Source organism: Lepisma saccharinum, chromosome 19, assembly GCF_977018435.1.
Source record: "Lepisma saccharinum chromosome 19, izLepSacc3.1, whole genome shotgun sequence".
Lineage (NCBI taxonomy): Eukaryota > Metazoa > Arthropoda > Insecta > Zygentoma > Lepismatidae > Lepisma > Lepisma saccharinum.
In genome coordinates, this window is record NC_139247.1 from 65,308,230 (window position 1) to 65,336,141 (window position 27,912).

Consider the following 27,912-nt stretch of genomic DNA (forward strand, 5'->3'; position numbering starts at 1 on the left):
TGGCTTCTAAAACTAATCTTTCCAGGCTTGATTCTGTCCTCAGCTTTTTCCTCGCAATTGCTCGCCATAGAATTCCTTCTCTCAGACACCTCCATAAAACAGCTATTATACCTATTTTGAAGATCCAGTCACCACACACTCGTAACGAACTAGCAGACATGAAATTTTTGCATAAAATCATTAATGGCAAAATTAAAACCGAATTCCTTGTCAACCAATTTCATCTACGAGTACCCTCACGGCCAACCCGCAACGTAAAGCTCTTTCACATTCCCGCTACAAGGCTCTCTCTCCTACAGCGGTCTCTTTACTATAGGCTCCCCCACTTATATAATAAACTGCCTGTAAATACCGATATTTTCTTGTCAGAACACAGGTTCCGACAATCGCTAAGAATGTACGTGTAACAATTTCTTTTTTTTCGTCTGCCATCTTGTATTGTCTTTTTTTGTTGTTGTTATTTTTATTTTTATTATTGTTTTTATTTTGTTCTTGTTGCTACAGTTTCAGTATAAAATGGTCTTTCAGTACTGTATCTGAAACTTTAATTAAATAAACAAATAAATATTATAATCATGATATAATGCAATATTGGTCTTTTCAGAAAGGACATATGTGCAAGGAAGGACAAGCCTTGCAGCACCCTAGGTGTTGCCCATGTCTCAGGAATGTGCCAAAAAGAGAGAAGCTGCAGCGTCAATGAGGATAATGGAATCACGCTGGCCCACACGATCGCTCACGAGTTGGGTCACAAGTAAGCCCTCTTTGTTTAAGGCTAGAGAAGGTCGACCGCTATTCTAATTAATTGCGTTAATGATCCAGTCGCAACACCTCTTCCCAATTAGGCAATCACGCCATTGTGTGAGTAATTAAGACGCTCCTCACCATTGTTGGGACAACGAAGTGGTACACTGTGTTGCTTTATTAAGTATTTACTGTAGGTGGTGGATTGTTGACTTTAAAGTCGCCTACTTGTAACGTGAAGAATCTAGATGTTGTAAGGAGGATCTTCATTTACAGCAATTACCGTATTCATAATATTTACTGCTTAACCCACTTTCCTCCTAAGTTATACACATAGGCGCCGACTCCATGGGGCTTGGGGGTCTCTAGCCCCCCAATGTTAGCGATGTGGGGCAGAGCCCCCCAAATAATTTTGCTTAAGAGGATCTGTATTATTTTGTTTGTCTTGTAAAGTTTACTCTGAATTGTGCCACATAAATACACATTTGAAATGTTCTACACCATCAACTTTGGGTGCTCAGACCACTAAACCATCAACTTTGGGAAGGCTATGACCAGAAACAGAAAAACACATGACATATTACTACATACTAAGTATGTAATTATGAGTAATGTTAAAATTTTTACTAAAAGAGTTTCAAAAGACGATGTGCATGAACTAGGGTAGTGGATGGGACGTTCGGGCTACAAATGGCTCTAACATGACATTCAGAACGAAATCATTGATATATTAGGGGGATCTGTTTTGCGCTCCATGGTAGCAGATATTAAAGGTCGGTAATATTTTGCTATTATGGTTGACGAAACTTGTGACATATCCATCCGTGGACAATTAATATTCTGCATTCGAACTGTAAATAAAAATTTTGATATTTTTGAGGAATTCATGGGCTTTTATGAGATTCCGAACACTGAGGCCAAAACTTAAGAAAGGGAGAGAGTGAGTCATTCATTAATTTATTTCAGTGATCAGAGCCCCCCTCAATAATTGTGACAAGTCGGCGCCCCTGGTTATACATCATGTTTTAAACTTTCTGTTTCAAAATTATAGCCCAAAATGATGCCCTATGTGAAATGACGCAGTGAAAAATCACCGTGGAAGGCTTCAACAAGGCTTCGAAATGCATGTGCTGCTTATCCGTTGTCAATTCGAAATCTCTAAACTTGCGGCATTTTTCTTTGTCGCAAAATCGGCGTCTTTGTCAATTAGCCTCTCTTAAACCACGCATGTTTCGAAAGTTTTATAGACAACTAGTTGCACAAGTCATGCATGCTCTAACCGACTAATGAGGTTAGATTTGGAAGCTATAGAAAATACTGTACAGAGTTTTGAAAATGTCATTATTCCTCCTGATCATGAACAGCACCAAATGCATTTTCCAAACCTTTGTAGATTTGTAGTCCGCTGTCATGAAATGCTTTGACCAATTTATCTTAAATGCAGTATTATACCTATCATCCAGGGTATCTATCTAGCATCTGCGATAAAATATTTGAAAATTTCCTCCCTTTACCCTCTTAAATTACGCATTGTATTTGTAAAAAAATTGTAGAAGAATTTGGCCCAATAAATGGCTCAAAAATTCCTCTGAGTTTAATTCCTTGCGCTCCAAAAATCTATTCCAGACAGAATTTTGGAAAAAAAAATAGCACCGTGGAGTTAAACAGATTTTCGTCCACCATCTTGAAACTCGTTCGATTTTCCTCAAATACAATAACGTTCCTGTATTTTGTTGTCCGCTACAACAATTTCAGCTAAATATTTATAAATTTACTAGAGTAAGTGACCATAAGCATTTTGAAACACTGTCACAGCATTCGCTGGAAAAGTTCAAGTTGGTCAACACTGAAAGCTGTGTGGTTAACTTTGATATTGTAGAATTTCAATTATTTTGACTCATGTTGGTTCATTCTTGACAAAATGTTACATATATTTTCTTTATATTTCTTGTAGTTTTGGAATGTATCATGATACAGAGAAAAGTGGATGCAACCGACGAGATGGTAGCACACTTCATGTCATGACGCCGAGCTTCGAAGCAGATACCGTTGCTGTGGCGTGGTCCAACTGCAGCCGACGTGCAATTACTAACTTCCTCGAGTAAGTATAATTCCTTACTTCTGATTTGTATGATCGGAAAATCAGTATCCACTAAGTAGCACGTATATGTTCTCCGCACTGAGCAGATTTCAGATTCTAATGTCATTTAATTTTTTTTTCATCTACGTCATAATTATGGCCAAAAAAAGTTCTTAAATTTTTGCAGATTGAAGAAAGCACCTTGTTCCGCAACTCCTCCTTTGTAATTTTTCCAGAGTGAATCTCTTCCCCAGAAAATCTAATTTCCGTCTTCCCTTCAAGAAAGGGGAACTCTATTTCCATCTCTTCGTTTTTGTAATAGGGAAATAACTGGCAAATCTAATTTCTTTGTTCGTGGAAGGTAGGGGGATATATAACAGGTGTGGTAAGAAGATGGTTGCAAGAAACGCCTATCTTTAGATTGAAAAAGTAACAACGAAATTGTTCTTGCTGTGTTTGAACACTTTCTTTCCTCAGTGTGTTTAGAAATTTCACATGCTTCTTTGTCAAGAACTCAGGAGTCTGTGGAACAACGCCGTGCATAACTGTAGAGAAGGGGAGAAAGCGAGTTGGCAGAGCGAAGCAGTGCGCGTTGCAGCAAACGGCTGGTAGTCGCATCCACTCCCTCTCGCCCGTTCATTGGTCGAGTCCTCTCGAGTCACTACTTGCGCAGGGGACTCGTTTTCGTTCGCTTGCTCCACAGTTTCCTGGGACAGAGTTTACAAACGGAATGGTTGTTTCAAGCCCACTTTACCTATACACAGCTAGGCTAATAGGGACTGCATCCACGGTTTAAATTAGGATTCCAACCACTATGTACCTTACCGGTTGTGAGTTACGATCAGTAACAATTAATCAAACAATTTTTGAGAGTTTTTTTTATAGCTAATTAAATACATTTAGAAACGAATACATATATTATCACTTTCAGGGAAAAGGCTACAAATGTAACTCATGGTGATGTTAAAAATTAAGTTAGTTAAACATGGTTAAAGTGAAATTTATGAGATATTTCCTAACTTCAGTCCGACAATACGAATAGAAGTAATTAAATGTGACTGTTAATTGTCAATACTTCAATGATATATTCAACTTCTATACATACATACTCACACACACTGTCGCCTTCCCCTGGTGATTCATTCTGGATGATATTTTTCATATTGACGTCAATATATATATATTGGGCCAATTCAGTTAGTTTTTCTCATCCATCTCGCTAGCTTGAATCCGTATCAATCCATAGGATTATTCTTTATTTTATTTTAACTTTCTCCAGAATCTTCAATTCACCAAGGTTCATTCACTTGTTTACTCTAACTGTTCACTTCTCTCAGGTATTTGAATTATGCACAATCGAGTGTTAAGCAGACTTCCACTTCCTGATATATTGAGGCTGCAAGGTTTACAACAGGTAAGCAAGTAGTAAGCTGTTTACAATAATAGGAAGGTAAAAACTCACGTATCAGCGTATAGGAAGTCTCCAGAGACAGGAGTTTAGAGGAAAGGACAAACTGGCAGGGGACTCACTTTTCGATTTGATTAGAGACAGGCAAGAGCACTTTGGGAAGGAGAGAAGGACAGCAGTCTGCCTGACTTAGGTGAACTACCTACCAAGCCTGGAGAAAGGATAGTTTCATTTTACTTTTCGATATTAACTTCATCATCATTCTACTAAGTCTAGACAGGTATTTATCCTAATCCTTATCATGTATGATTCGGTTTCGAATGTTCTAAAATCCAACGAGTGACGATTTGCCTTTTCTAGTTGTTTAAGGTATTTTATTTCAGTTGTGCCTTTTGCTGCCAAGCATTTAACTTGTCGTTATAACAAGTGCTATCATCATTTATGAGGATGAATGATGATTAGCTACATCACTCATTGGGAGTGGCAGGTTCGAATCTACAGCAGGTTTAACTACGAACCATTGCCATACAAGATAATATATGTATTCTTTTTCAATTTCTAGTGAAGAACTGGGGCAATGCCTGGATGACGAGCCTGCAGATCATGAGTATAGCTACCCTGACCTACCCCCAGGAGCCATGTACGATGCGGAGTACCAGTGTCGACTCCAGTTTGGACCAACGTCATCCGCTGTCTGTGCACCCTTGGAAGAGGTAGGTTATTTCTTAGAATATGCTCTTTAATTATGAGGGTGGTTCAGACAGAGAGAGGTTCATGAACCTTAGATGCTATTATTGCAAGCACACATAAAAGTGTAAAATGTTAATACCTTACATTTGTCCACAGTTTAATAAACAAATTCAATATGAATATTACAAGATTGCCATTGTTAGGAGCTTGTTGCCAAATACACTGAAAAGCCTACAACTTACACACCAAAAGAATGATGTTTGTATCTTGAGTTTTACCATTATCTAGCTTTTCTTCCAAAAAGGATTATAAATTATAGTGAATTTAGGATGTTTTAATAAAAATCAATTTCTTTTGTAAAAGTTACACGGAATTGTTATGTATATTTGTGTTAGAAGTGAACATGTATTAACTTTATTTACTATTTTCAAGGTAAATTTGAACCATTGGTTCAATATTTGTGACAGACCCAGTTTGTCAAGTATGTAAAGTATCATTTTGTGATTCACAGAATCAAATGCCTTACGTAAATCACATCAGTTTTATACAATAATCATAACAGTTTGCTTTCGACTACGTTCAAATACACAGAAATAGGATTTTTATGTTAATACTCGAAAGTGAGTGTATTTCGGTGATTTTGCAAATGCAGTTAATAGCATATTAAAAAAAAGCTCTCGTAATGTGTAGTTGTGCGAGCTATTGAGATTTTCATGCCAAAACCCCAGAAGTAGATTTCTGTATTTACATTTTGACTACTGTACCCTTAGTAATGTTACTTCTAACAATATATCATAAAAAATGTTCTGTCTTTTCCACATAAAGAATTCTATGTCCAAAGTTTTCTAAATATATAAATCTATGAGGTAAACCGGGATATTAAGGACCACCAAATTGCTATTTCATTGAAGAAATTCATCAGGAGCTGTTCAAGAAAACACAAACAGGATGCATTCTGGAATGTATATTTTCTAGTTTACATTAATGACAACGCAAACGAGTAGGAATGTAATGCAAAGGCAAAAACAACAATGAATTGAAAGTTAGGTTGTATGGTCCCAATTGCCCCTTTGCTGGGTAATAAGGACCAGCCAGTGGAGTATCAAGGACCGGTTCGCTTTTGAATGGTACGTCCTTCTTTTTCGAAACAGAATAATCTTGAACTTAATCACGCAAGTCTTTTTTGTTCATTCCAAAACCCCACTGAGGAAATAGAATGAAACACTCCTCTAATTGTGATTCTTCTGCATCTGTTAGTGCCGTAGACGTTCCAGGATGCGCTTTTAACTTCATAACAGCCGCTCAGCAGTTCTTATGGCGTTTTCACACGTCTGCCTTTTGGCTGGTTCCGTTTCCCGGTCTAACTACGCAGCTTACACGCCATTTGTGTGCAGAGTACTATTTACACAAACAAGAAAGGATCACAGGCCGTGCACACGGCTGGTGCACCTGCCGCTTCGCATTTCTTTGCGCGTTTTACGAAATTCTAGCACACGGTCCTTAATGCCCCGTCGTCCTTAATACCCCGGTTTACCTTAGTTATCAGGCTTTTGATTTCAATTCTGCTTCCGATGTGCTTCATTTTATGTGGTAAAGGAACTTTGAAAAACATTTGTTAAATTCGCTGACAACAACATCAATTTTGTGTTTCAGATTTGCAGTAGGTTGTGGTGTGTGGTTGATGAGATGTGCACCACAATGTTGCGACCTGCCGCCCCGGGTACACATTGCGGAAAACACAAGGTAACTTCTCATACTTTTAATCAAACTTGTACGTACTTAGTAGGCTAACTATAAAGACACACTTATTTTACAACTTCATAGTATTTCACAATTTTTATTGTCTGCTGTTGTACAATCAGGATGTTCAAAATGCAACAAAATGAATGCTGAGACGTTGGTTTTTATTCACAAAGGCTGCCACCTACCTATGACAGGGTACTACTATGCTAGGGCTCCCCGGGTTCGAATCCCGACCTTGGCATGGATGGTCTTTGTGAATGTCCCTTCCATCAATTTCATTATATCCACCATTCAACCTGATCTTGGCGATTAGCTAAAAACTGCAGAGAAAATAAACCAAATAAACAACAAAAGGCTGCCATTTTGCCGAATTAAAAATGGATTTCTTACAAATGTCTAAGTAGCTATTTTATGTATAAGTAGAGATCCAAAGTAAAGGTGTCAGTTAACGAATGATAGAAATATTTCGTGTAGGGTTTATATGTTTATTGAAATTTTCAGTACAAATGAAGCCATTTTAAACAGGAAAGATACAATAGTAAAGCAGTAGACTAGTGTTAAAGAACAAAACAAAACAATACCAAGATTAAATAGAATCCAGTTTCACTTGTGGACAATCTTGTAGATTGGTGGTAGAAGACGAATATGAGCTGAAGATATCTCTTTGGTTTGAGACATTGTTAAACCAATTCGATAGTCTTTGGAATTGCAGTCATATACTGCAAATGATTGTCCAATACATTTGCTCATCTTTATTTCACAACATGAACGTGCTCTAAAGCTAATTACTAATGCTAAATCTCATTGTTGTATTTTTTTTTAGTGGTGCCTAGACAAGCAGTGTGTGGAAATAGGAGACCAGCCAGAAGCTATTAACGGAGAGTGGGGCGAATGGGGCCCCTGGAGTGAATGCTCCAGGAGTTGCGGTGCAGGGGTGTCCATCGCAGAGCGTCAGTGCGATCATCCAGCACCAGCTTATGGTGGGAAGTACTGCGTCGGGGAAAGGAGACGGTATCAAGTCTGCAACATTCAGGTAATCATTTTAATGTATAGTTACAAAGTCTATGTACTAAATAGGTGGTTGAAGAAAGTAAATAACTGTGCATTCAGTTCACAAATATGGGTAATGAGCAGGCTGAGGATTTAGCCTAGAATACCTTTTGTCTTGGCCCAAAAAATGTAGGCTTTCAGTTTTGAAAACCGTTTAAACCATTTCTGAAAGTAATATATGAGTATTACAGTACCTATTTTTGGTCATTAGTACATGTTTAAATCATAATTTCATTTTGAGTGCCTAAAATGCGATTCGTTGATTTGTTTTATTTTACTTCGCTTTTCTGTCCTTTTGGATAATCACGAAGATGAGGATGAATGGTGATAATATGAGGTGGTTGAAGGGACAATCACAAACACATATTGACGATACAACACGAGCCTCACAGAGGATTATACTGGATGTGGCTGAGAGCCCAGACGCCAGAGCCTCGCTAGTCTGCAACTTTGGAGTTACAAGGGTTTGGAAGGGACATTGACATTTGGATGTCTTGAGAAAGGGTCAAGATGAGAAAATTATATAAAAAGAATAGTTTGAATATCTATACATTCTTATCGTATTTTGAGATTATTTTCTTCCTGTTCACCGTGTCCGTTAGTTTTGTGTTATTGCTTGGTTGTGCATCTGTTGCTAATAGCCAATCAGAGTGCACTGTAGTTGAGGGAAAATGCATCTCCAATTAATCAGATTGCATCATACCGGTCTACATATCCACTGAAGAAGAGAGGCAAGGCTCTAACGCCTCATTCACTGGAAAGGTTGTGTGCATAGGCATAACTTGGCGGGGGCAAGGAGGGGCACTTACCCCCTCAAATTTTAAGGTTTATTAAAATTTACAAGCACATATAAGGGTATATATACCCTTATCTGTGTTACAAGTTAGGGAACTTGAGGAGCAGAGTAATGAAGAGTAATATTTGTGATTTCACAAACGTCACAGTTATTTATCAAATAATCCTGGACTCTAATATTATGAGATGGAAAACTTTTCGAATCTCTTCTCCCAAAGTTAAGTCATAGGCTTGATTCTGGCCCCTCAAAATTAAGCTCCAAGTCAATTTCTGCCCCCTCAAAAACTAGGCCCAAGTTTGATTCTGCCCCCTCAAAATTAGACCCCAAGTTACGCCCATGGTTGTGTGTGAAGGATGCAGCATGTGCTGCTGGCTGTAGGGGTACATATTCCCCTTTTTGTTTCCTATCGAGGAAATATAAATTATTCAGCTTAAAAACCATTTCAGGCATTTCTGAAACTAACACACACCATTTTTTTGTGCTGTTGCTATTTTACTCATCATAAGAGAAAGCCTATTTCAGAGAAAATTAAAAATTTGGTATCTATTTTGTATTTTTCAGTGCTTGCTTGCTTTTTTTGCTTGCGTATTGTGAGAGTTTATAGTACCTATCAATCCTGACCTTAGTAATGACAATGTAATATAAGCATAGATTGTATATTGTTAGAAAAACTTTCAAATAGAGGATTGGTATTATTCGGACTGCATAAATAGAGGAAGTACAAGAATGTGATGAACTTTAGCAGTTGGGCAGAAATCCACTGGTGTCACATGTAGTATCAGTTTTTCATTGTTGATCTGTAAAATAATAGGAATGAAAAGAATGGAAGATAAGCTTCCAAAATCGTACTTGTTTTGTGAAGTAACTCTTTAAGTCCCTAACCGAAAAATAACAATGAATCACTGTCATCTATGTCACAAATTTCCTGCCATAATTTTGACTTTTCACTGTTCTCATTACCGGCGCTGTTTTCTTCTGTTTGTACGAAGGGAAAATAACATATCTTTTCATGGAATATTGATTTTATTTTTGTATAATTTGTATTCCAAAGACCGGCTACAAAATGACACTATATTTATCGGGAACGCCCAAATTGCAAGCAAGATGTGGCAACAGCGACAATGTTGCCAGTCATCTGTTTCTGTGTAACCCTAAAATGGCGGCAACTGACATTTTCTTTCTCCCTTCACAGCCATGCGAGGAAGGTGCACCGAGTTTCCGAGCAACCCAGTGTTCCACCTTTAACGACAAGGAACTTCACGGCCAGAAGTACACCTGGCTCCCATATTATGATAAAAGTGAGTTTATAACTTCTGTGTTCTTTTATAATTAACTAGCTGATTACCCGGCGTTCCCCGGGTATTTATTTATCCCAATCTTGTATTAGACAGGAAAATAATTAATTCTAACTGTAATGTATAATGTAACTAATTTTAAATGTGATCGTGAATGTCACCAATTAGCTCCGAGAACTATGGATTGGACACTAATCTAGGTCATTTGTGGCATTTTATTTTCAACCCCTCTCACCCCCCATGCCGATAGGTGATGAACTTGCAGTTGAACCGCATTGGGAGTGTCACGAAAACTATGGATTCCTTTCGCAACAGCCTGAATGTTAGACAACCCGAGAAACACTATCGTTGTGCGGATTGCATAGAGTCACGGATGTCTGTGCGGAATTAATATCGGTGGTTCTCGATTATTTTTACATGTCACCTCTTCCCACCCCAGTGGTGCCAGGGGTGTCTTACCCTCACAGTATTTATTTTCAGCTTGAAAGGGATAAGTGTACCAAGTTTGGTTGAAATTGCTCCAGGCGTTCGAGAATTATGCCGGAACAAACAAATATACACACCCACACAAAAACATACATCCATTTTTATATATATAGAAGATACATGAATCTTGCTCCTGGATACGCCCAATTTTATTTTTTCAGAGTACTAATCGCTAGGATTGATAATAGTATCTTGTGAGGCTTTGTATCAGAGGCGTAAATATCGATTTTGGGCCCCTTCCACAGAGAACCTAAAGCTAACCTCATTCTTTAACATTTGTACAACTTAAACTTTGTTTAGTTTGTCCTTCACCTCGCCAATTTAAAGATTTAAGTCCACGTTATGCACAGTAAGGCTAATCGGGACTGGACCTACTCCACCGGGTATCGAACCCGGGACCCCTTGATTACGTTACCACTACGCAATCGGGGAGGCCTAATTCCTGATTCTTTTACATGTATAGCTGTGATAAAAATAAACACATATAATGCAGTGTTCGAAAGTAACAAGTTACAAGTACTTTTTTTGTGTAACTCGAATTGCAACTGGCAACTCTTTAACGTGAGTAGCTATGACTGTAACAGAGCTACTATTTTACAATAGAAGTAACATTATAGTTTTATAGTTACTTTACTACACTTAAATTAAATTGAAAATTTGTAACGTGAGCCAAGAGCCAAATTTGCCAAGTCTAGTTAAAACTATGTGTCTTCTCTGGATGTTAAGGTGAAAGGATATTTGTGGAATCGCCTAATGCAAGGATGCTAGGCTTCGTTGCATGTTCAATTTAGAACGTCCAGGTTTTTTGTGATTCGCCATTCGTAATTGGGCCGAGCCCTCTCCAGACACTACTTGCGCAAATGATTTGTTTTCTTTCGCTTGCTGCACGCCACTGGTTTGTATTTTATTTTGTTATTTTATGTCGCTTTTTTGCCACTTGTTGCTACGGACTGCTAGAAATGACCAAATGCCTGGAGCAAGGCTGTGCATAACGAAACAGAAGGAGAGCGAAGTAGTACACGCTGCTACAAACAGCTGGTAGCTACAGTCGCTTTCCCCTCCACGCAATCCCGTTCCCTCTCACGTGTTCATTGGACTAGTCCTCTCGAGCAGTGTTGCCACAATATGAAGGCACAATTTCCCTTTCCAAGGGGAAAAATTTCACTTTTTGGACCAATTTTTCCCTTCACCTAAGCAAATTATATAATAGTACCGGGTGTTTCAACAGAAACGCCGTGATTTCAAATGTCATTTTAAAATATTTATTAGAACTATGCAAAAGAAAAAAATACATAATCTGATAGAGAAACCCCAAAAGTTTAATGGAAAACATGTTGGAAATGTCCACCTTGACGATTTATCACTTTTCTCACCCGGTTGCACATGTTGTCAAATACCTGACAAAGGGCTGCACGACTAACTTGCGCAGTACACTGATCGATGTTTGCTTTCAAATCATCTATTGATCGTGGTCCTCGTTTGAAAACTTCCTGCTTTAGGTAACCCCACAAGAAATAGTCACATGGGTTTAAATCAGGGCTAGTTGGAGGCCACTCTAAACCATTTTGAAAGAAATGTGTGTAGCGATTTGAAATCACACGATTGTTGAATTTTCAGTGAAGGAAGGTCAGGACAGGTTCAGTTGTATGCGTCCTAGCTCCGTCTTGCTGGAAGCATTTCTGACGAATTGGACAATGTTTCCGACGAAGACCAGGACACGTATTCTCCAGCCGGAACCATCGTTGGACAGAAACAAGAGAGCGTGACTCAATAGACCAGGTCACCAACTGAATCTTTTGCTGGAGTGAAAGTCTCCTGTCCTCCATTACTGTACTTCTGTACTACAAACACCTGACAAACACAGATAGAAAAATAAATTATATTAAATTTTAGACTTTTGTCAATCATAACATATACCTTGTACAAATTATTACTGTGAATATACTATTTTTTTTAGGATCATTTGAAAACACGGCGTTTCTGTTGAAACACCCGGTAGTATAAATAATTAGTAGTAGTACTAGTAGCAGCATTATTAGTGGTGGTGGTGGAAGTAGTAGTACGTAGTTAAGTATTCCGTTGAATGAAAAATATTTTAAAACAATTTCACATTTCAGTTTCATCATTTCCTGACCAGGATTCAAACCTGGGACATCCAGGTGTCTTGGATGTTCCAGGTTTGAATCCTGGTCAGGAATCTATTTAATCGTTAATCCTCAGCGTTACTATTCCAAAGATACATACAAGCAACATACAATAAATTTAAAGGAGCACAAACAAGTAGGAATAGCAAAATAAATAACATAAAAATGTAGATATGAAATTCGAAAATAACATAAACTGTAATAATGTAGTCAGATGACCTTAAAATTTCCCTGCAATTGTGGTATTTTTAATTGAAATTCCCTTTTTTCCTTTTGGGTTAAATTTGGGTCCGAATTTCCCTGCAAAAGGGAAATTTCCCTTCATGTAGCAACACTGCTCTCGAGTCATTACTCGCGCAGAGACTTGTTTTCGTTCGCTCGCTCCAGAGATTCCCTGGACAGAGTATAGACCTAAATCATCTTTATTGTGATAGTCCTGCCAACAGTTCTATTGAAAGATGTCCAATCTTTTATTCCCAGGTGACCCTTGTGAGCTGTATTGCACCGACACAGAAGACAGCATGATTGTACCGTGGGGCGAGTCTGTTGCAGATGGGACTCCGTGCAGGGTCGGAACCAGAGACATGTGCATTTCTGGAGTTTGTAGGGTAAGTAGAACCAGGGACAGTGTTGCCAACTAAACTAAGGGTTAAAGCCAAAATGCACCTCAAATGGAGCTTTATTTCCAATATGTCCGATCCGCCATCTTGCCTCCCTTTTCGATTATTTTACATCGCTTCTCCACCTCTTGTGTTAATCGTGACCATATGAATGAATGCCGAAGTGAATAATGTGACAAATGAAACCCCGGTGTCATATCCGCGATTCGAACCTGAGATCTTTAGCTGGCAACCACCTGGAAAGATGGTCTTTCCTTTCTTTAGAATCCTCGCTACGGTAACAGGAAATGCTTGCGCGCCAGTGGCGGTGAGTGTGATCAAGCAGTCGAACCGAAAGGCGCCTTGCTTCCCGCCTCCAAATTTGGAGGTCAGTGGCGTATACTAATCAGATTGCCAACTCATAAGAAATCAGGTTGCCAACTCATAGGAAATCAGGTTGCCAACTCATATGAAATCAGGTTGCCAACTCATAGGAAATCAGGTTGCCAACTCATAGGAAATCAGGTTGCCAACTCATAGGAAATCAGGTTGCCAGCTCATAGGAAATCAGGTTGGCAACTCATAAGAAATCAGGTTGCCAACTCATATGAAATCAGGTTGCCAACTTATAGGAAATCAGGTTTCCAACTCATAAGAAATCAGGTTGCCAACTCATAGGAAATCAGGTTGCCAACCCATAAGAAATCAGGTTGTCAACTCCAGAATCACCATCATCATCTCATTGATATGAATAATTTTATTTACAATTTTTGATCTATTTTTCTCCTGTATTTTATTCTCTAGACTTCAGGCTTCGCAGATAGCGTAGCTAGCCTAGAATATACGCTTCTGTTGGAGGTTGACGGACACAGTGACGTACGCAGGATTTTTTCCTTCGGGAGGGACTGGAATTGTAAAGGTGGATAGTGCATAACTACTTTCTAGAGGGCGCCGTTCTAGAGATTCGAATCAAGGATTCGGGATTTGAGATTCGAATCAAGGATTCGGGATTCGAGATTCGATTCAAGGAATCGGAATTTGAGATTCGAATCAAGGGCTAGGGATTTGAGATTCGAATCAAGGATTCGGGATTTGAGATTCGAATCAAGGATTCAATATTCGATTCAAGGATTCGGGATTCGAGATTCGAATCAAGGATTCTGGATTTGAGATTCGAACCAAGGATTCGGAATTCGAATCACAGAATCAGATTCCAGATACGAACCCAGGATTTGAATCCATCAGGATTCGAATTCGAATGCTCATCCCTATTAAAAACCTTTTTATATTTAAACCATTACATTTCTAATGCTTGGATTCTGTTGCAGAAAGTCGGCTGCGACTGGGTAGTTGATTCCGAAGCAACCGAAGACAGATGTGGAATTTGTCAAGGTGACGGGACTCAGTGCAGAACAATTAATGGTACATACGACACAAAAGAGGGAACAGGCAAGTAGAATCAAGGTAAACGGTACTCGAACTAACGTCAATTCTCTTTTCTAACATTCTTCTATCTTTAGCACTCAAAGTTACATTTTTGTGTAATACTATCAGTTGGATACCAAGTAAGAGTTTGACTAAGGTATTATGCTCGCAGTGAGTATTCTGAATGGCACTTGCTGATGTCCGTGTTGGAGCGGTTAGAACAGCGTGCTACAATGCCGTCCTGGGTTGGATTCCCTGCCTGGACATGGGTGTTCTTTGTGAATGTTCTTTTATCAATTTCATCATATCATTACACATCCTCATCATCGTCGCGATTAGCCAAAAGTGACAGAGAAGCGACGGAAAATAACAAAAATCAAATCAAATCAATGGGAACGTGTAAATTTGAAATAGTGGTTCTTCCTGTTGGGGCTCTCCGATAGCATAACTTTTGATTTGGTTGATTTTCGATTATTAGCATCGCTTTTCTTCCACTTTCGGCTAGTCACGACGATGAGGATGAGTGATGAATGAACACTCACAATGAACACCCATAACCAGATCTGGATTCGAACCCGAGACCTCTGAGGTCGTAGCGCACATTGATAGCCACTGTGTAAAGTTTGAGGCTGTCACCTTGTAATCAGGAGGTTCCATGTTCGATTCCCAGCAGATGCACATTGTAGAAGAGGTGATCATTCAATAAGCTTGAAGCAAACGTTTCCAAACTTTTTAAAATTGAAACTAAGGTATTTGTAAACCAAATATTCAATACAGTTTTAATAAGGAGATTTGACGATAGAATTCTGACAATTTTAACGATGTATTCAACGATATTTTCTTTCTCTGTTCGCAGGCTATACCGAAGTGGTTACGATACCGGCCGATTCGCGGAATATAAAAATAGAAGAGGTTGGAAATTCCAAAAACTACATTGGAATAGGAAGTGGAATATCAGATAAATTTTACCTCAATGAAAAGCGGTAAGATCCCATACTCTTTATTTCAGATAAATATATTTTATTAGGCTATCCCTCAAAATACATACTTTTCTACATACACCAGAGCACTGGAGAAAACTTTAGAATGTTTTTTATTTTTGTTCAATTGAAGAGAACCGATGATTTTACCCAGAGGCGCCGATTGGGGGTGGGGGGGGGCAAAGCACTTTCTGCCCCCACCCCAAATCACGTAGATGGACAGATTTTATATGTATTTACACATATAAAATACCGAGTGTCCCAGAAGTCTTTCCCTGATTACAGACTTTATTCATATCCTCCATATACAAGGTAGAGATGTGAAAGTGGTGCCAAAATGTTGGAAAACTAACCAAGTTTTTTGTTGTAGGTTTGAGTAACGTGGCTGTAGTGTAGCAGTGTCAGTGCCCAGAAAACTGGAAATGCTCACAAATCAGGAAAAAGCTCAACATGTCCTCTGGTATCACGAGACCCGGTCACCAATAACAGTGCATAGGAACTTTCAAATCTACAGAATTCTTTCGTCTAGAATATCTGCCATCAATAAGTTGGTATTTAAAAAATGGAATTTATCTTCATTCCCAAATCCTGTCAAGTACAAGAAACATTGTATGGAAAGATGCCACCCGATGTCAAGCGCATTAATTCCGGATTCCTTGGCACTGACACTGCTACACTACAGCCACATTACTGAAACCTGCAACAAATAAACTTGGTTAGTTGTCCAACATTTTGGCACCACTTTCACATCTCTATATTTCATAGCTGATATGAATAAAGTTTGTAATCAGGGAAAGACTTCTGGGACACCCGGTATTGTTTATGCCAACCTTGCCCCCAAAAATGTAACTTAGATTGTCTCCTCTAAACCCCATTTCGCCTAATGCCTTATTAACACACGTTTATCCAATTCGACACCTGTACGTCATTTTAGGCGAAACAGGAATTGCATTTTGGCAAAATTAACTTGAAAGGGAAGATATTTAAAATGATTGAAATTTGCTATGCCCTTAATATGTACTCTAGGTATAGGTTTTGTCAGCATAGGTATAATTCATTTCTTGAGTATGTAATAGTATTATTTTTTTTTTTTACTAGTCAGTGACCCAACAGGTCTCTGATACAACTGTGTCTGATTCGAACCTGGGCTTTCTGGCTTCTTAGCGTATTACACCGATCACAGTCATGTGCTCTTATCTTTAAGCAATAAGTACTCTAAGCAATGAATACACTCCTCTCTCTTGTAAGTTTCGTTGAGAGTATCATTTTCGCAGGCAGATTACTCTACCAGGAGAATACGAAGTGGCTGGGACTTCTGCTCTCTACGAACGGGAGAAGGACTGGGAGAAAATCCTCATTCCAGGCCCCCTCAAGGAAGACATTGTTATATATGTAAGTACCTAGACATAAACATGTTTAACCCCTACCCTGTGAAATTTTCTGACAAAATTGTTTCCCGTTCTGTGTAATTTTTTTTCTGAGTTTGCGTAGTAACATTTTTAAGTAGCTACTGCTTCAGCACAATTCATCAGAGTGTCATGGTTCACACGTCTTTCTCTTCAGAATAGAACAGGCTTTCAAATGGTACCACGCACATGTGTACATCATGTACGAGGAAAGGAAAATCGGGGATAATTCGGGAAATTTCCCTCCGAAAAATACCTTTTGGTAACTTTGGGGCCCTCTGAACGGGCCCTCTGAACGGGCCCTGGATATAGGTACCCGATTATAATCTGCCTTGAAAAATACCATGGTCTATACGTAATGCGTCCGCGAAGTTTCATTACAATATCCTCAATAGGTATGAGGGATGAGGGAAAAAAATATTTTGCAATCCTGTTTGACAATGCTATTAGATACTACAGAGCATTCCCTGACATTCGCTATGAGACTCGGCGGCAAGCGGCCCGGCGACAGCGCTTGTCTTTCCCGGTGAACGGGCCCGCGACAGTCGCACGCTACAGTCTGTTTTTTTCGCTCTCCCTGCCTTCGCTCTCTTTCTCTTTCTGTTGACGTTGCAGACTGACGCCAGTATAATCCTCCCTCTGATGTGTTGTGTCCGTGTGTTGAAGATTGTGGCTTAATATGGCAGCACAAAAGTTTACATAACAACAAAGGATTTATCTTGTCGAGTGTTACTTCGGAAAGAGGAATTGTTGAGAAGTGCGACGACGTTTTGCAACGAAATTTCCTGGTGTTCCCCTTCCACATAGGACCACTATATTAAACCTCGTAAAAAAGTTTAGAGTAACAGGGTCAGTTCTGAATAAAAGTGGAAAGAAAAATGGGAAAATCTATGACATAAAGTATACAAAGACAATCCGCACACCATCCGTGAGTTAAAAGAGAGTATTGTACGAGAAATCGGGAGAATTACAGTAGACGAACTTGCACGTGTAAATGCCAGGAATGTGTTGCAGCAGAGGGACATCATTTTCAACACCTTCTGTAGTCAAGGTTACTACACAATATGAAAACAGTATTTTTAATAGCCGACTCTAGCGACTGTCGCGGACCACGTTCACCGGGAAAGACAAGCTCTGCTGCCGGGCCGCTTGCCGCCGAGTCTCGTAGCGAATGTCAGGGAATGCTCTGTATTAGAAACTCACGAACTCAAAAACCAAAAATAAATGACCAACAGTTCACGCAACACCAAAACAAATGTACATAAAGCAACTGACTAAACGAGGCACACAAACGAACTCACGTTTGCACTTTGTCAGCATAACACAAAAACAGTTTACTCTCCTCTGAACTTCTTCTTCTTTGTCGGCACTGAAATCGTGACTAATAAAAGGTCGTTGTTTCTTCAATAGCAAAACATATTTCTCACCAACAAAAAACGTATTATTGCGTTCAACACGGGTTGCTTCAGTCAGAGATGTTCGCGGGCGTAATGTTACGCCCAAAACAGAATCTATAGTGACCAAGGGCGTAATATTACGCCGAACACAGTGAAAACTATGTCTATTTCAAAGTATATGCCGCAAAGAATTAGTTCTCCACAATATATATATTAAAATATCCTCCTGTAAAGCGAGTAAACTTTTTAATTACTCGGCATTATATTTCACTTGGATCTTTCTCGAGAGTTATAAACATAATGCGTAATGTCTCTTAAAATAGATAATTAACAACAACTGATTAAGGAAATAAGCTCTACGTAGAACTTACAGTGAAAAATGTAGTCTAACCAGGACTCGAACCAGAGTCTCTTGCATAGTCATTTCTTTACGTATTACATCTCCTGTGTGTGACAAATCTTAAGTTCTAATCTATTACAGTGTTACAAGCTGCCAACTAACATAATAATCTACCTTACTTTTTTCTTGTTCAGGTTTATCATCCTTCATTCTTTATAATTCTAGTTTATATTCATCCTTTCTTATTCCATTAAAACATTCTATTCTCCAATAGTGCTTGGACACGTTGCTCCAAACTAGAATTTCTCTAGCTATAGCTAACCTTTTTATAAAACAGACATCTCAATTCTTCAACCGAGTGCTAAGTTTTCGGCAAAGAAAAACCCACACAAAACAAATGAAAGGTTCTTTTTTATTTGTTGCTTGTCCCAATTCATCAGCGCCCAATCATTATCGGAACAAGAACTCAAAGTATAAATTTTTAACTTACGACTGTCATTTGTTTAACTCAATTTTCACATACCCTACTTAAGATCTTCTATCGGGTTCCTCTTTGCGTCGGCAACAATTGTTCACCTGTTCTGTTAAAGGTGGTAATCCCAAATAATATTAATTCGTACATGTTACATTTGAATTCACCTGCATTAAATTACTGAACGCGATACAATTTTTTGATAATTCAATACACTAAATATGCTGACCAAGGCAGAAATTTATTTTATTATAAAACATAAACTAAACGTAACGTTTCAACCTTCTAGCAAGGTCTTCTTCAGACTCTGCACCAAGTACAAATGTAACAAGGTACGAAACAGGACGATATATATACACAAACATTACTCCTCTCCAGACTATAAGAAAGTTGTTCTGGAAAATTCTAGCAGGTGGCTTTCCCTTGTCAACTGTACTTTCACCTAAAAGGCTAAACATATTTACTTCCATACAGAATGTGGTTGGACTCTTTATCTCACGCTCTTTTTCCTTCATTCTTCTTCATTCTTCTCTCCTCTTTCTCTCTTGATGGAAGAAGAAATGTTTAGCCTTTTAGGTGAAAGTACAGTTGACAAGGGAAAGCCACCTGCTAGAATGTTCCAGAACAACTTTCTTATAGTCTGGAGGGGAGTAATGTTTGTGTATATATATCGTCCTGTTTCTGTACCTTGTTACATTTGTACTTGGTGCAGAGTCTGAAGAAGACCTTGCTAGAAGGTTAAAACGTTACGTTTAGTTTATGTTTTATAATAAAATAAATTACTGCCTTGGTCAGCATATTTAGTTTTTCATACCATGGAAACAAGGCTTAATGGTGTTATAATTGATAATTCAACTTACAATTGCAGAAAAACGTCACCGCTTCCTTTGTTGTTCGAAACCTGAAGGAGTGATTTACGAAATCAAACATATATTTTACGTGTTGCAAGGGAGCAAAAGTACATATTTTGAGCACTACCCATTACTGAAAGGCGACCCCCCCCCTCCCCAGTTTCTCTGCCATTGACTTATACGTAGGCCCGTATCCAGGCAGGGGCCAGGGGGGGGGGCTGAGCCCCACCTGGTACTACCGTCAGCCTCCCTGACACTGAGGTCAGCCCCCTTGGCATTAGTTAAGACTATTTTGTGTAATTTGTTTGCAGTGAAAAGTGAAAATGTAGACAGCAGATATTATTTTGTTCACAATTTTGGTAAGGGTTAAATTCAGGGAGCATGAACAGCAACTATTACATTCGTTCATCTTATTTATAAGAAGTGTATTTAGGAGATTCTCTTCTCTAGACTTCAGAAAGTTTCTTCACAGGGGAGCTTCTTTATCTGCACCTTCGTTGCCTGTTGCGATCTCCAATTTACACAGAAATCTCTGAATTTGATATCATTATGCAAATTCCCTTCGCATCTGCGTCAAAGGTTAACAGCTCCCAAGTTTTGGGAACGAAGGGGAGTTTTATTGTTTCGGCCGGGGAGTGGAATGTACGGTAGTCACTATGTTTGAAAATTCTCCATCTTTTCTTGTGGAATATAACTACCTGTATCATCAAACGTAGTATGGATTGTGTAGTAAGGGATGATTTCAGTAGCAGCCAATTAACACTTCAAGCGATATTTTAAAAGATATAGAAATATGTAGTATTTGTGTGATATTTCTAAACTTTATGTAACTTAATGACCACCCTCCCCCCATACATATTTTACCTTAACATTGTTAACCTTCTGAAAAATGGACTTGATTTACAAAGCCCCCTGATAACGTGTGAGCCCCCCTGAAGATCAATTCTAGCTACGGGCCTGCTTATACGTATATATGCACAAAATGCACATCTTTGGAAATTCACTTGACTTTGCACTCTTTCTTTTTATCTCGCCCCTCTCATCTAGATTCTGCCATGCAAATAATAAATGTATGTTTTTTATAATTTTAATTTTTTCTATTTAGCTAATTTTCCGAGGAAGATACAAGAATTTTGGTCTGACCTATGAATACACAGTGCCTAATAAGAATCCTGTGAGGACACCAGAGTACTACTGGGAACATGCTGATTGGTCTGCCTGCTCGGCGACATGTGGAGGAGGAGAGCAAGTGAGTATGTCCTGTCTTGTGACATTCAGTCACCGGATTCGTTAAGTTTTATTTGAATAGTAAGCGAATGTATTGAACATTATTTTTTAGTACCAGTTTGTTTCATAAATAAGGCATGTGCCTACAAAAGATGAGGGGGGTACAGTCCGGCCAAGGGAAACGAAACTAGCTGGAAGGGACAATCACAAAGAACATCCATGCCCAGGCAGGTATTCGAACCCGAGACCTCTGCCGTCGAAGGGCGCTGTGTTAACCACTCCGCCACGGAGACCGGCCAGGATCGGTGATAATATCATTAATGGATATTTACAAAAAAATATCCCTGCCTCGGCTAGGATTCTAACCCGGATCTCCTGTCTCTCTCTTTGAAAAATATTAACAATTCAGATGTTTAATCATTGAGTAACACGGTGGCGTGCTGTGACCATTTAGTTAGCCGAAGCACTGAATATATAATTTTTAAGTAAACAATAGCAAATCAAGGGGCAAGCTTGCCTTGATAAAAATCACAGCTGGTAATAGTTCATTTCATTTTTAAATTGGTCATCAAGCGCAGTTTCTATTCGGTTTTCCCCAAAAGCAGCTGTAGCTACAGACGATCGTAGATTGTTAACAGACAGTCCGTGCTCGGCTATTGATTTCACTAAATTTCCCAAATGCGTGTACCCAGTTTTGGTCCAAGAAGTACATATTTCTATCCTTTCCAAACAACGGACAATACCAGCCAAACACCGCATTTAGCTCAGCGCTATCAGCTAACCAGTCACATTTGGTATACATATTACACTGAAAATGTCTAGTGAATTTACTGGTCTCTTGAACCAAGTTCGGTAGATCTGGTATTGGCCGCCCATTTTTAATTATCTCATTTTTTTCTGAGAAAGAACGGGCAGAAAACGGCTTGGACAAAAGCTCTTTTATAGTACACATTGTTCTATATTACTATAGTGCGCGTCAAATCTCCTGCATATGGCGATAGCCAATAGCAGCGCACTGCAGCGGTGCCATGTCGAAATCTCACACGGAAAAGAGACAGCGTGATTGAGCGAAACGCCTTGTCACGGAGAGCACGGAACATTAGATAATATAACATATAATAAACTTATGGGAGAAAAGAACATACCTGATTATGCCAGAGGGACTGCATAATTGTTTCAATATTCTCAAGGTGGAAGTTGTACAGCCTTTGTAAGATATTTTGTCCCGTAAAGAGTAAGTTATCTTTTTGACAGTAGAAAATTCGCCACAATCGTAAATTTCAAAGACGGTTCTACGAACTACGTCTTTTTCAAAGTTATCTAAGTTTGTCGTTCTTTTTTGGTACGTTAATGTGCTTTCTAGGTGATTGAAACATTTGAGCAGGCCCCGATCCACATTGTTTTGCCCCCGAACATATCCGAGAAACGGTAGCTTGATTCACACCACACGCTAGAGCTGTTAGAGCCTGGCACTTCTTAAAGTCAATTTACTGCTCTCTTCTTCACTCGAACATTTTTTTTAAAAAAAATTGTACACCTGAAAAATCACCTGTCGTGCCTGGCTTCGTACAACACTGTATTGTTCTCTTCTCTCGCTATCACTACCACTTGGTTTACTCAACGACATGCTGCACACACACATACACACACACTAAAAACGTGGGAAAAACGAACAGTGACGGTATCCTCTTCGTCAATTTCACCTTCTACCATCACTGGGAACGAACCTGCCCTGTTCCCTTCGTTAATCGGAAAGTTTCGGAATGCAACAGGAACGAAGGGAGAACAAAAACGATACAATGCAAATACGTTTATAATAACATTGCTTCTACAGAGGGAACGGTATAAGCTACAATCACGCTTGTTTTTCGTACATACTCGCAAATTCATTATCTTTCTATCTGTTGAACTACTGACACTTGAAATAATATATTTATATCCGAGCGCCAGGTACACGATTTAGTAGCGAGGTGAAACAGGTTCTGAACTAGGCAACGCCGCACGTCTGTGATTCGCTGGTGCTGTTCAGCAGTTCAAGGCCATATGCAGGAGATTTGACGCGCACTCTAGATACTAACATATTTTCATATACATTCTGCAAACCAAACCCGTAAACTGAGGAAAACAATACGAGTTGAAACACTCTCATACACTCTCATACACTCTCGAACTTCCTGCCCGATGCTAGCTTCGGTTACAGAAGAAATACACGCACACGGCCCGTGACCTTGAGGTGCTCGCGCAACTGTCTGCCACTGCGTAACCGATGCGAGAGGAAGATTGCTTCGGCTCAACCTCAGTGCGCCCTGCAGGGACTGTATTTGTTCTATTTGTAGCGAAGAAATGTGACGGTTTTATCTAGATATTATTGAATAATCGTGTGATTATAATGACATAATATATTGTTACGTTATTGCATTCCGAAGCGATGATTCGGTAGCTTACCTTGTATGCACACCACTGTGATTAAGTAATGATCTACCACTATACCTGTGTCATTATTAGGTGCAAGGAGTATTGTGTATTGAGAAGGAGCAAGGCCAAGTGGACGAATCCCTTTGCCCACCCAATGGGAAGCCTGCTCAGAAGATGAGAACCTGTAACACACATCCTTGTCCTGCGAGGTAAGCATTCTCAAATAATACTTGTCTCTCAAGTCTATTCTTGGTATGTCTAGTGTACAGTTGTATTGTGCCTTTTCTTTTTATAACATTAACAGTGGTACCAAAAAGAACAGCACACAAGAGATAGTCAAATGCAAACCTGTTACTTACAAGACAACCTCAAGCCTGCAACACTGATCAAGTAAGCTTCAAAACGCCATTATTGTAAATTTAAAGATGGCACCTTCTCAACACACTTGCAGAAGTAGAGACCAGTGGTTTCTTGCCCCCTGGAAGTCTAAAAGTTATGGAAATTCTCCGGCAAATGAAAATTCAATATCTCTATGCATCCTTAGCACAACAGCAAGTTTACGAATGGGGAGGAAGTTCGACAATGGCCTCAGTTCGCAGGCAGATGGGTGGAAAGGCCTTCGCAGTTGCTCATCATAAGTGACTCCAAGAGATTAATCTTATTAAGGTATACAAGTAGTAAATCAGTCTAAAAAAATATATAGATCAGTAATGGGTATATGTTAAATTTCAGCAAACTTGTACAAACTTACATACGGAAATCTACTAGACAACAAAGAACAAATTTAGGTATTTATTTGACTCTCCTTCGTATATACATGTTATATTTTTGGATTGAATATTATTTAAAAGTGAGTTAATTACGCTTATAGGCAGGGGTGCCCATAGAGGGCGCCCGCGTCATGAGAATTTTTTTGGGGGGGGGCAACATTTTATAGTTTAGCTACCAATTCTGTATATCTCCTCCTATCTCCACACAAAACTGGGGGGGGGGGGGTTAGTTTGATTGACTTGTTATTGAATTTTAGTTATGGTTATTATATACAGTTTTTCTACCTACTTGTAGGTGATCGCGCCGATGGGGTTGAAATGAAACAACACTTCTTATGCCTTTAGAATCGGTTTGGAAAGGGGGCGTCCATTAATACAAGGTTAGTCAAGCAAACAAAGTGCTTGACTAGTTGTCATTGTCCAGTTTTTGACATTTACAAATTTGCAGGTATTTTATAAAATTGTGATCTCCATACCAGTGACAAGTTGCTCTGCAGAACGCACAATGAGTGTCATAAGAATAATTAAAAACAGACTACGTTCGTGTATGGCCGATGAGTGGCTAATGTCTACCTTGATTCCATCCTGTGAGTCCTGTATTTTAAAAGTGGTTCAAAATTAGGAAATTACCAATATATTTGCTGCGACAACTTTTCAACGAGATAAGTTATTATTAGTTATGTAAAATGTTATTTCAATTAATGTCAAAGTAATATACAATATACATGTAAATGTATATATTGTATACAATACGTAAAGTAAGCATACATTGCTTAAATATGTCTATATTATATTGTTCCGCAAATTTTGTCTAACCAAAAAAGTTGAGTAAATAATTCGGCATAAAGGGAGGAAGGGGGAATGTTCTCCCTTTCGGGGGGAATGCGTCATAGGCCTTGGGAGGGTGGGCACCCCTGCTTATAGGCGTCGGGATGGAGACATGGCGGTCATGGCCCCCTTGGAAAATGAATATTAGTCTCAGTTTGTAATTTATGTTGATTGTTATAGAAGACTGATAATTACAAGTAACACTGGTGTAGGTCGTTGAAGGAATACGATCGATAACTTGAAACTGAAGCAGTGTTTGTATTAGAATTGCTTTTCTTGCCCCCATTCCCAAACCGGACAGCAAATCAGACTTGAAGAATATGTAGACCAGTAATGGGTCTGTGTTGACTTGCAGCAAACGTGTGCAAACTTACATGCAGAAATCCTACTAGATAAAAAAACAACAAATCGAGTTGCAACTAAAATGTGAACCTGTAACTCGGCCCTGGGTTCGTTAGAACCCACGAGAAATTTATGGGGGCAATCGAGCTGTTATGAACAGAAGTACTGACTTCCCATCTAGAATGTCAGATAACAGCGGCGATGGGATTCCATGCGCTGTTCACAAGATTTAACACCCTCTGGCCCTCAATGGACTGTTCCGTCATTAGGTTTAATTTTTGAGTGTTCATTTTACCTTTCGATTGGCACACACAGGAGATGTACAGCCAACGGCAAAGATAATTTCATTCTTTTTTTTCTACTTCCTGTGTTGTTTTAAAATGTCAATGTTGTCCTTTGCTTATTGACTTTCATTTTCAATTTATGACCGTAACATTGTGATGTAGATGGTAATAGACAATTTACCTACTATTTCTTTTGCCGTTGTGTATACTGCGCAGAAATTTCAGCGAGAGGTGCAGGCTCGACCAGGACTCGAACCCGGGTTTCTGGCCAGCTCAATTGACAGAGCAATAGCACGGGATCAGAATTGAAGTCCTGGTTGAACCTGCATTCTTCAACGATTTTAATCTGTAGTGATTTCTATCATGGGATAATAGTTGACAGGTATTTAGTGTAAGCTCGTTCGTATCTCTTCTAGATGGTGGACGGGGCCATGGCAGTTTTGCTCCGTGACGTGCGGTGACGTAGGCGAACACAGGCGCACGGTGATCTGTGTAGGACCCGGAAGGAGCCGTAACGAGGTCGCCCTGCCGGACCACAGGTGCGAGGGCATTCCGAAACCGACGGAGAGCAAACCGTGCCTGGGGTTGCCACCCTGTCCGTTGGAGGAGAGTTTCAGCACCATCTCGGAAGATGACCTCTTGACGAGCAATGCAACCCTCGCCGCCAACAATACGGCAACCATCAAAGAGGACTCCACCGAAAACGAACTCTCCACGCTTGTCACGTACGAGGATGCAATCTCCATGGCTTCTGGTTCGAATCCTGCTCCTGTCAGCAGCTGGCAGGTTGATAAGAACGATCTCCAGATTGGCGACAAGGTCAGTGGCGGTTCCAGGGACTTTCAAAAGGGGTCTCCGTACGAATGGGCAGTCGGCAATTGGACAAAGGTAAGATGTGTGCTGTAGAATTAATTTTATTTAAAGACAGGAGCGTATTTTATGTATATTGAAGAACGAAAAGGTAGCCTGGGAATTTGAAATAATAACCACTAACCAGAATTATGCAAGGTTACCATAGTTCACCTTCGTCAATGCAGGGCACGCAATTTCCAGTTTTACTTATAATTAGGGACCAGGACTTTATGTTATAACATATTTTTCAATTGGCTTCGGATCTATTATTGGGGTGAGAGCTTTACATATCTGAAAATCAGCCGAAATAGACAAACTTGAAAGCATATTTTGACATATTTCACCAATTTCGCGTTTTTACAACATATTTCTTCAATTTTTTTTTGTAATAAGACATATTTCTGTATAATTTCGTAATTCTCTCGCACATAATCGGTTATTTCATAATTTTTTCTTCGTAGCTTTAGCACAACGGATAGTTCATATTGTCGATGGCAGGATATGGAAATTACGGAGGAAGAAAAGTGCCGTCTTTTCTTAGTACAGAACAATAATACCCCCACTTATTTTATCCCGCTGACAATTGATAGCCATGTAAACATTATTGAGGCAAATAATCTCTCTCATTGTTGCACGGGAAGTGAAGAAGTTTCGTTCTCATTTCTTTGCCTTTTTCGCTTTTCACAAACATCAGTCAAAAGTAAAAATAACATTCGGTACATTACAGCCCCTACTCTACTCTATCGGGTATGGGATAAATTCGAGAGTACTGATGTGCATATTTTTGGCTTTACTGGGAATATTTCTGCATTTTTCTGACATATTTGTAATTTTTCATGACATATTTTCCAATTTATATGACATAATTACATACTTTTCTTTATCTTCTAACCGGTAACGTCACGTCAACGCGAGTCACTTGTTAAAGAAAACGGCAGATAAGCCTGTAAATGCAAACATGGAACAGTATGTTGTGACGAAATGTATTGTGAACGAAGGTGAAATTCACATAATACCTCAATCAAATATGCTTCGTTATTCTGAAGAATCAAAGTACGAGTTTGATTTGAACGTATAATTTATTGTTGTTTAACGTCTCTTTATGCCCCTTTTGGATAACCGCAACGAATAGGATGAGTGATGATATGATGAAATTAATGAAGGAACACTCACAAAGAACACCCATGCCCACTCTGGTATTCGAATCCGGTGAGATCGAAAGTCTTCCCCACTCCAAAGCAATCATGAGCTCAAAAAACTCACCTCCCTTCAGTTACTGAAGCGAGAG

At 39.2% G+C, this 27,912-nt stretch overlaps 1 protein-coding gene across 1 annotated transcript in view; it reads left to right on the forward strand.

The window, feature by feature from the left end:
• Positions 1-27,912, forward strand: part of LOC146002902 (A disintegrin and metalloproteinase with thrombospondin motifs 7-like) — a 138,339-nt gene that overhangs the window by 86,606 nt on the left and 23,821 nt on the right. Inside the window, exons 7-19 of the mRNA XM_083140985.1 lie at positions 605-754; positions 2,699-2,845; positions 4,795-4,945; positions 6,576-6,665; positions 7,489-7,698; positions 9,704-9,809; positions 12,917-13,044; positions 14,364-14,484; positions 15,317-15,443; positions 16,715-16,832; positions 21,012-21,155; positions 23,639-23,757; positions 26,189-26,660. Coding sequence (XP_082997111.1) covers positions 605-754; positions 2,699-2,845; positions 4,795-4,945; positions 6,576-6,665; positions 7,489-7,698; positions 9,704-9,809; positions 12,917-13,044; positions 14,364-14,484; positions 15,317-15,443; positions 16,715-16,832; positions 21,012-21,155; positions 23,639-23,757; positions 26,189-26,660 — 2,083 coding nt within the window. The remainder of the gene's footprint in view (positions 1-604; positions 755-2,698; positions 2,846-4,794; positions 4,946-6,575; positions 6,666-7,488; positions 7,699-9,703; positions 9,810-12,916; positions 13,045-14,363; positions 14,485-15,316; positions 15,444-16,714; positions 16,833-21,011; positions 21,156-23,638; positions 23,758-26,188; positions 26,661-27,912) is intronic.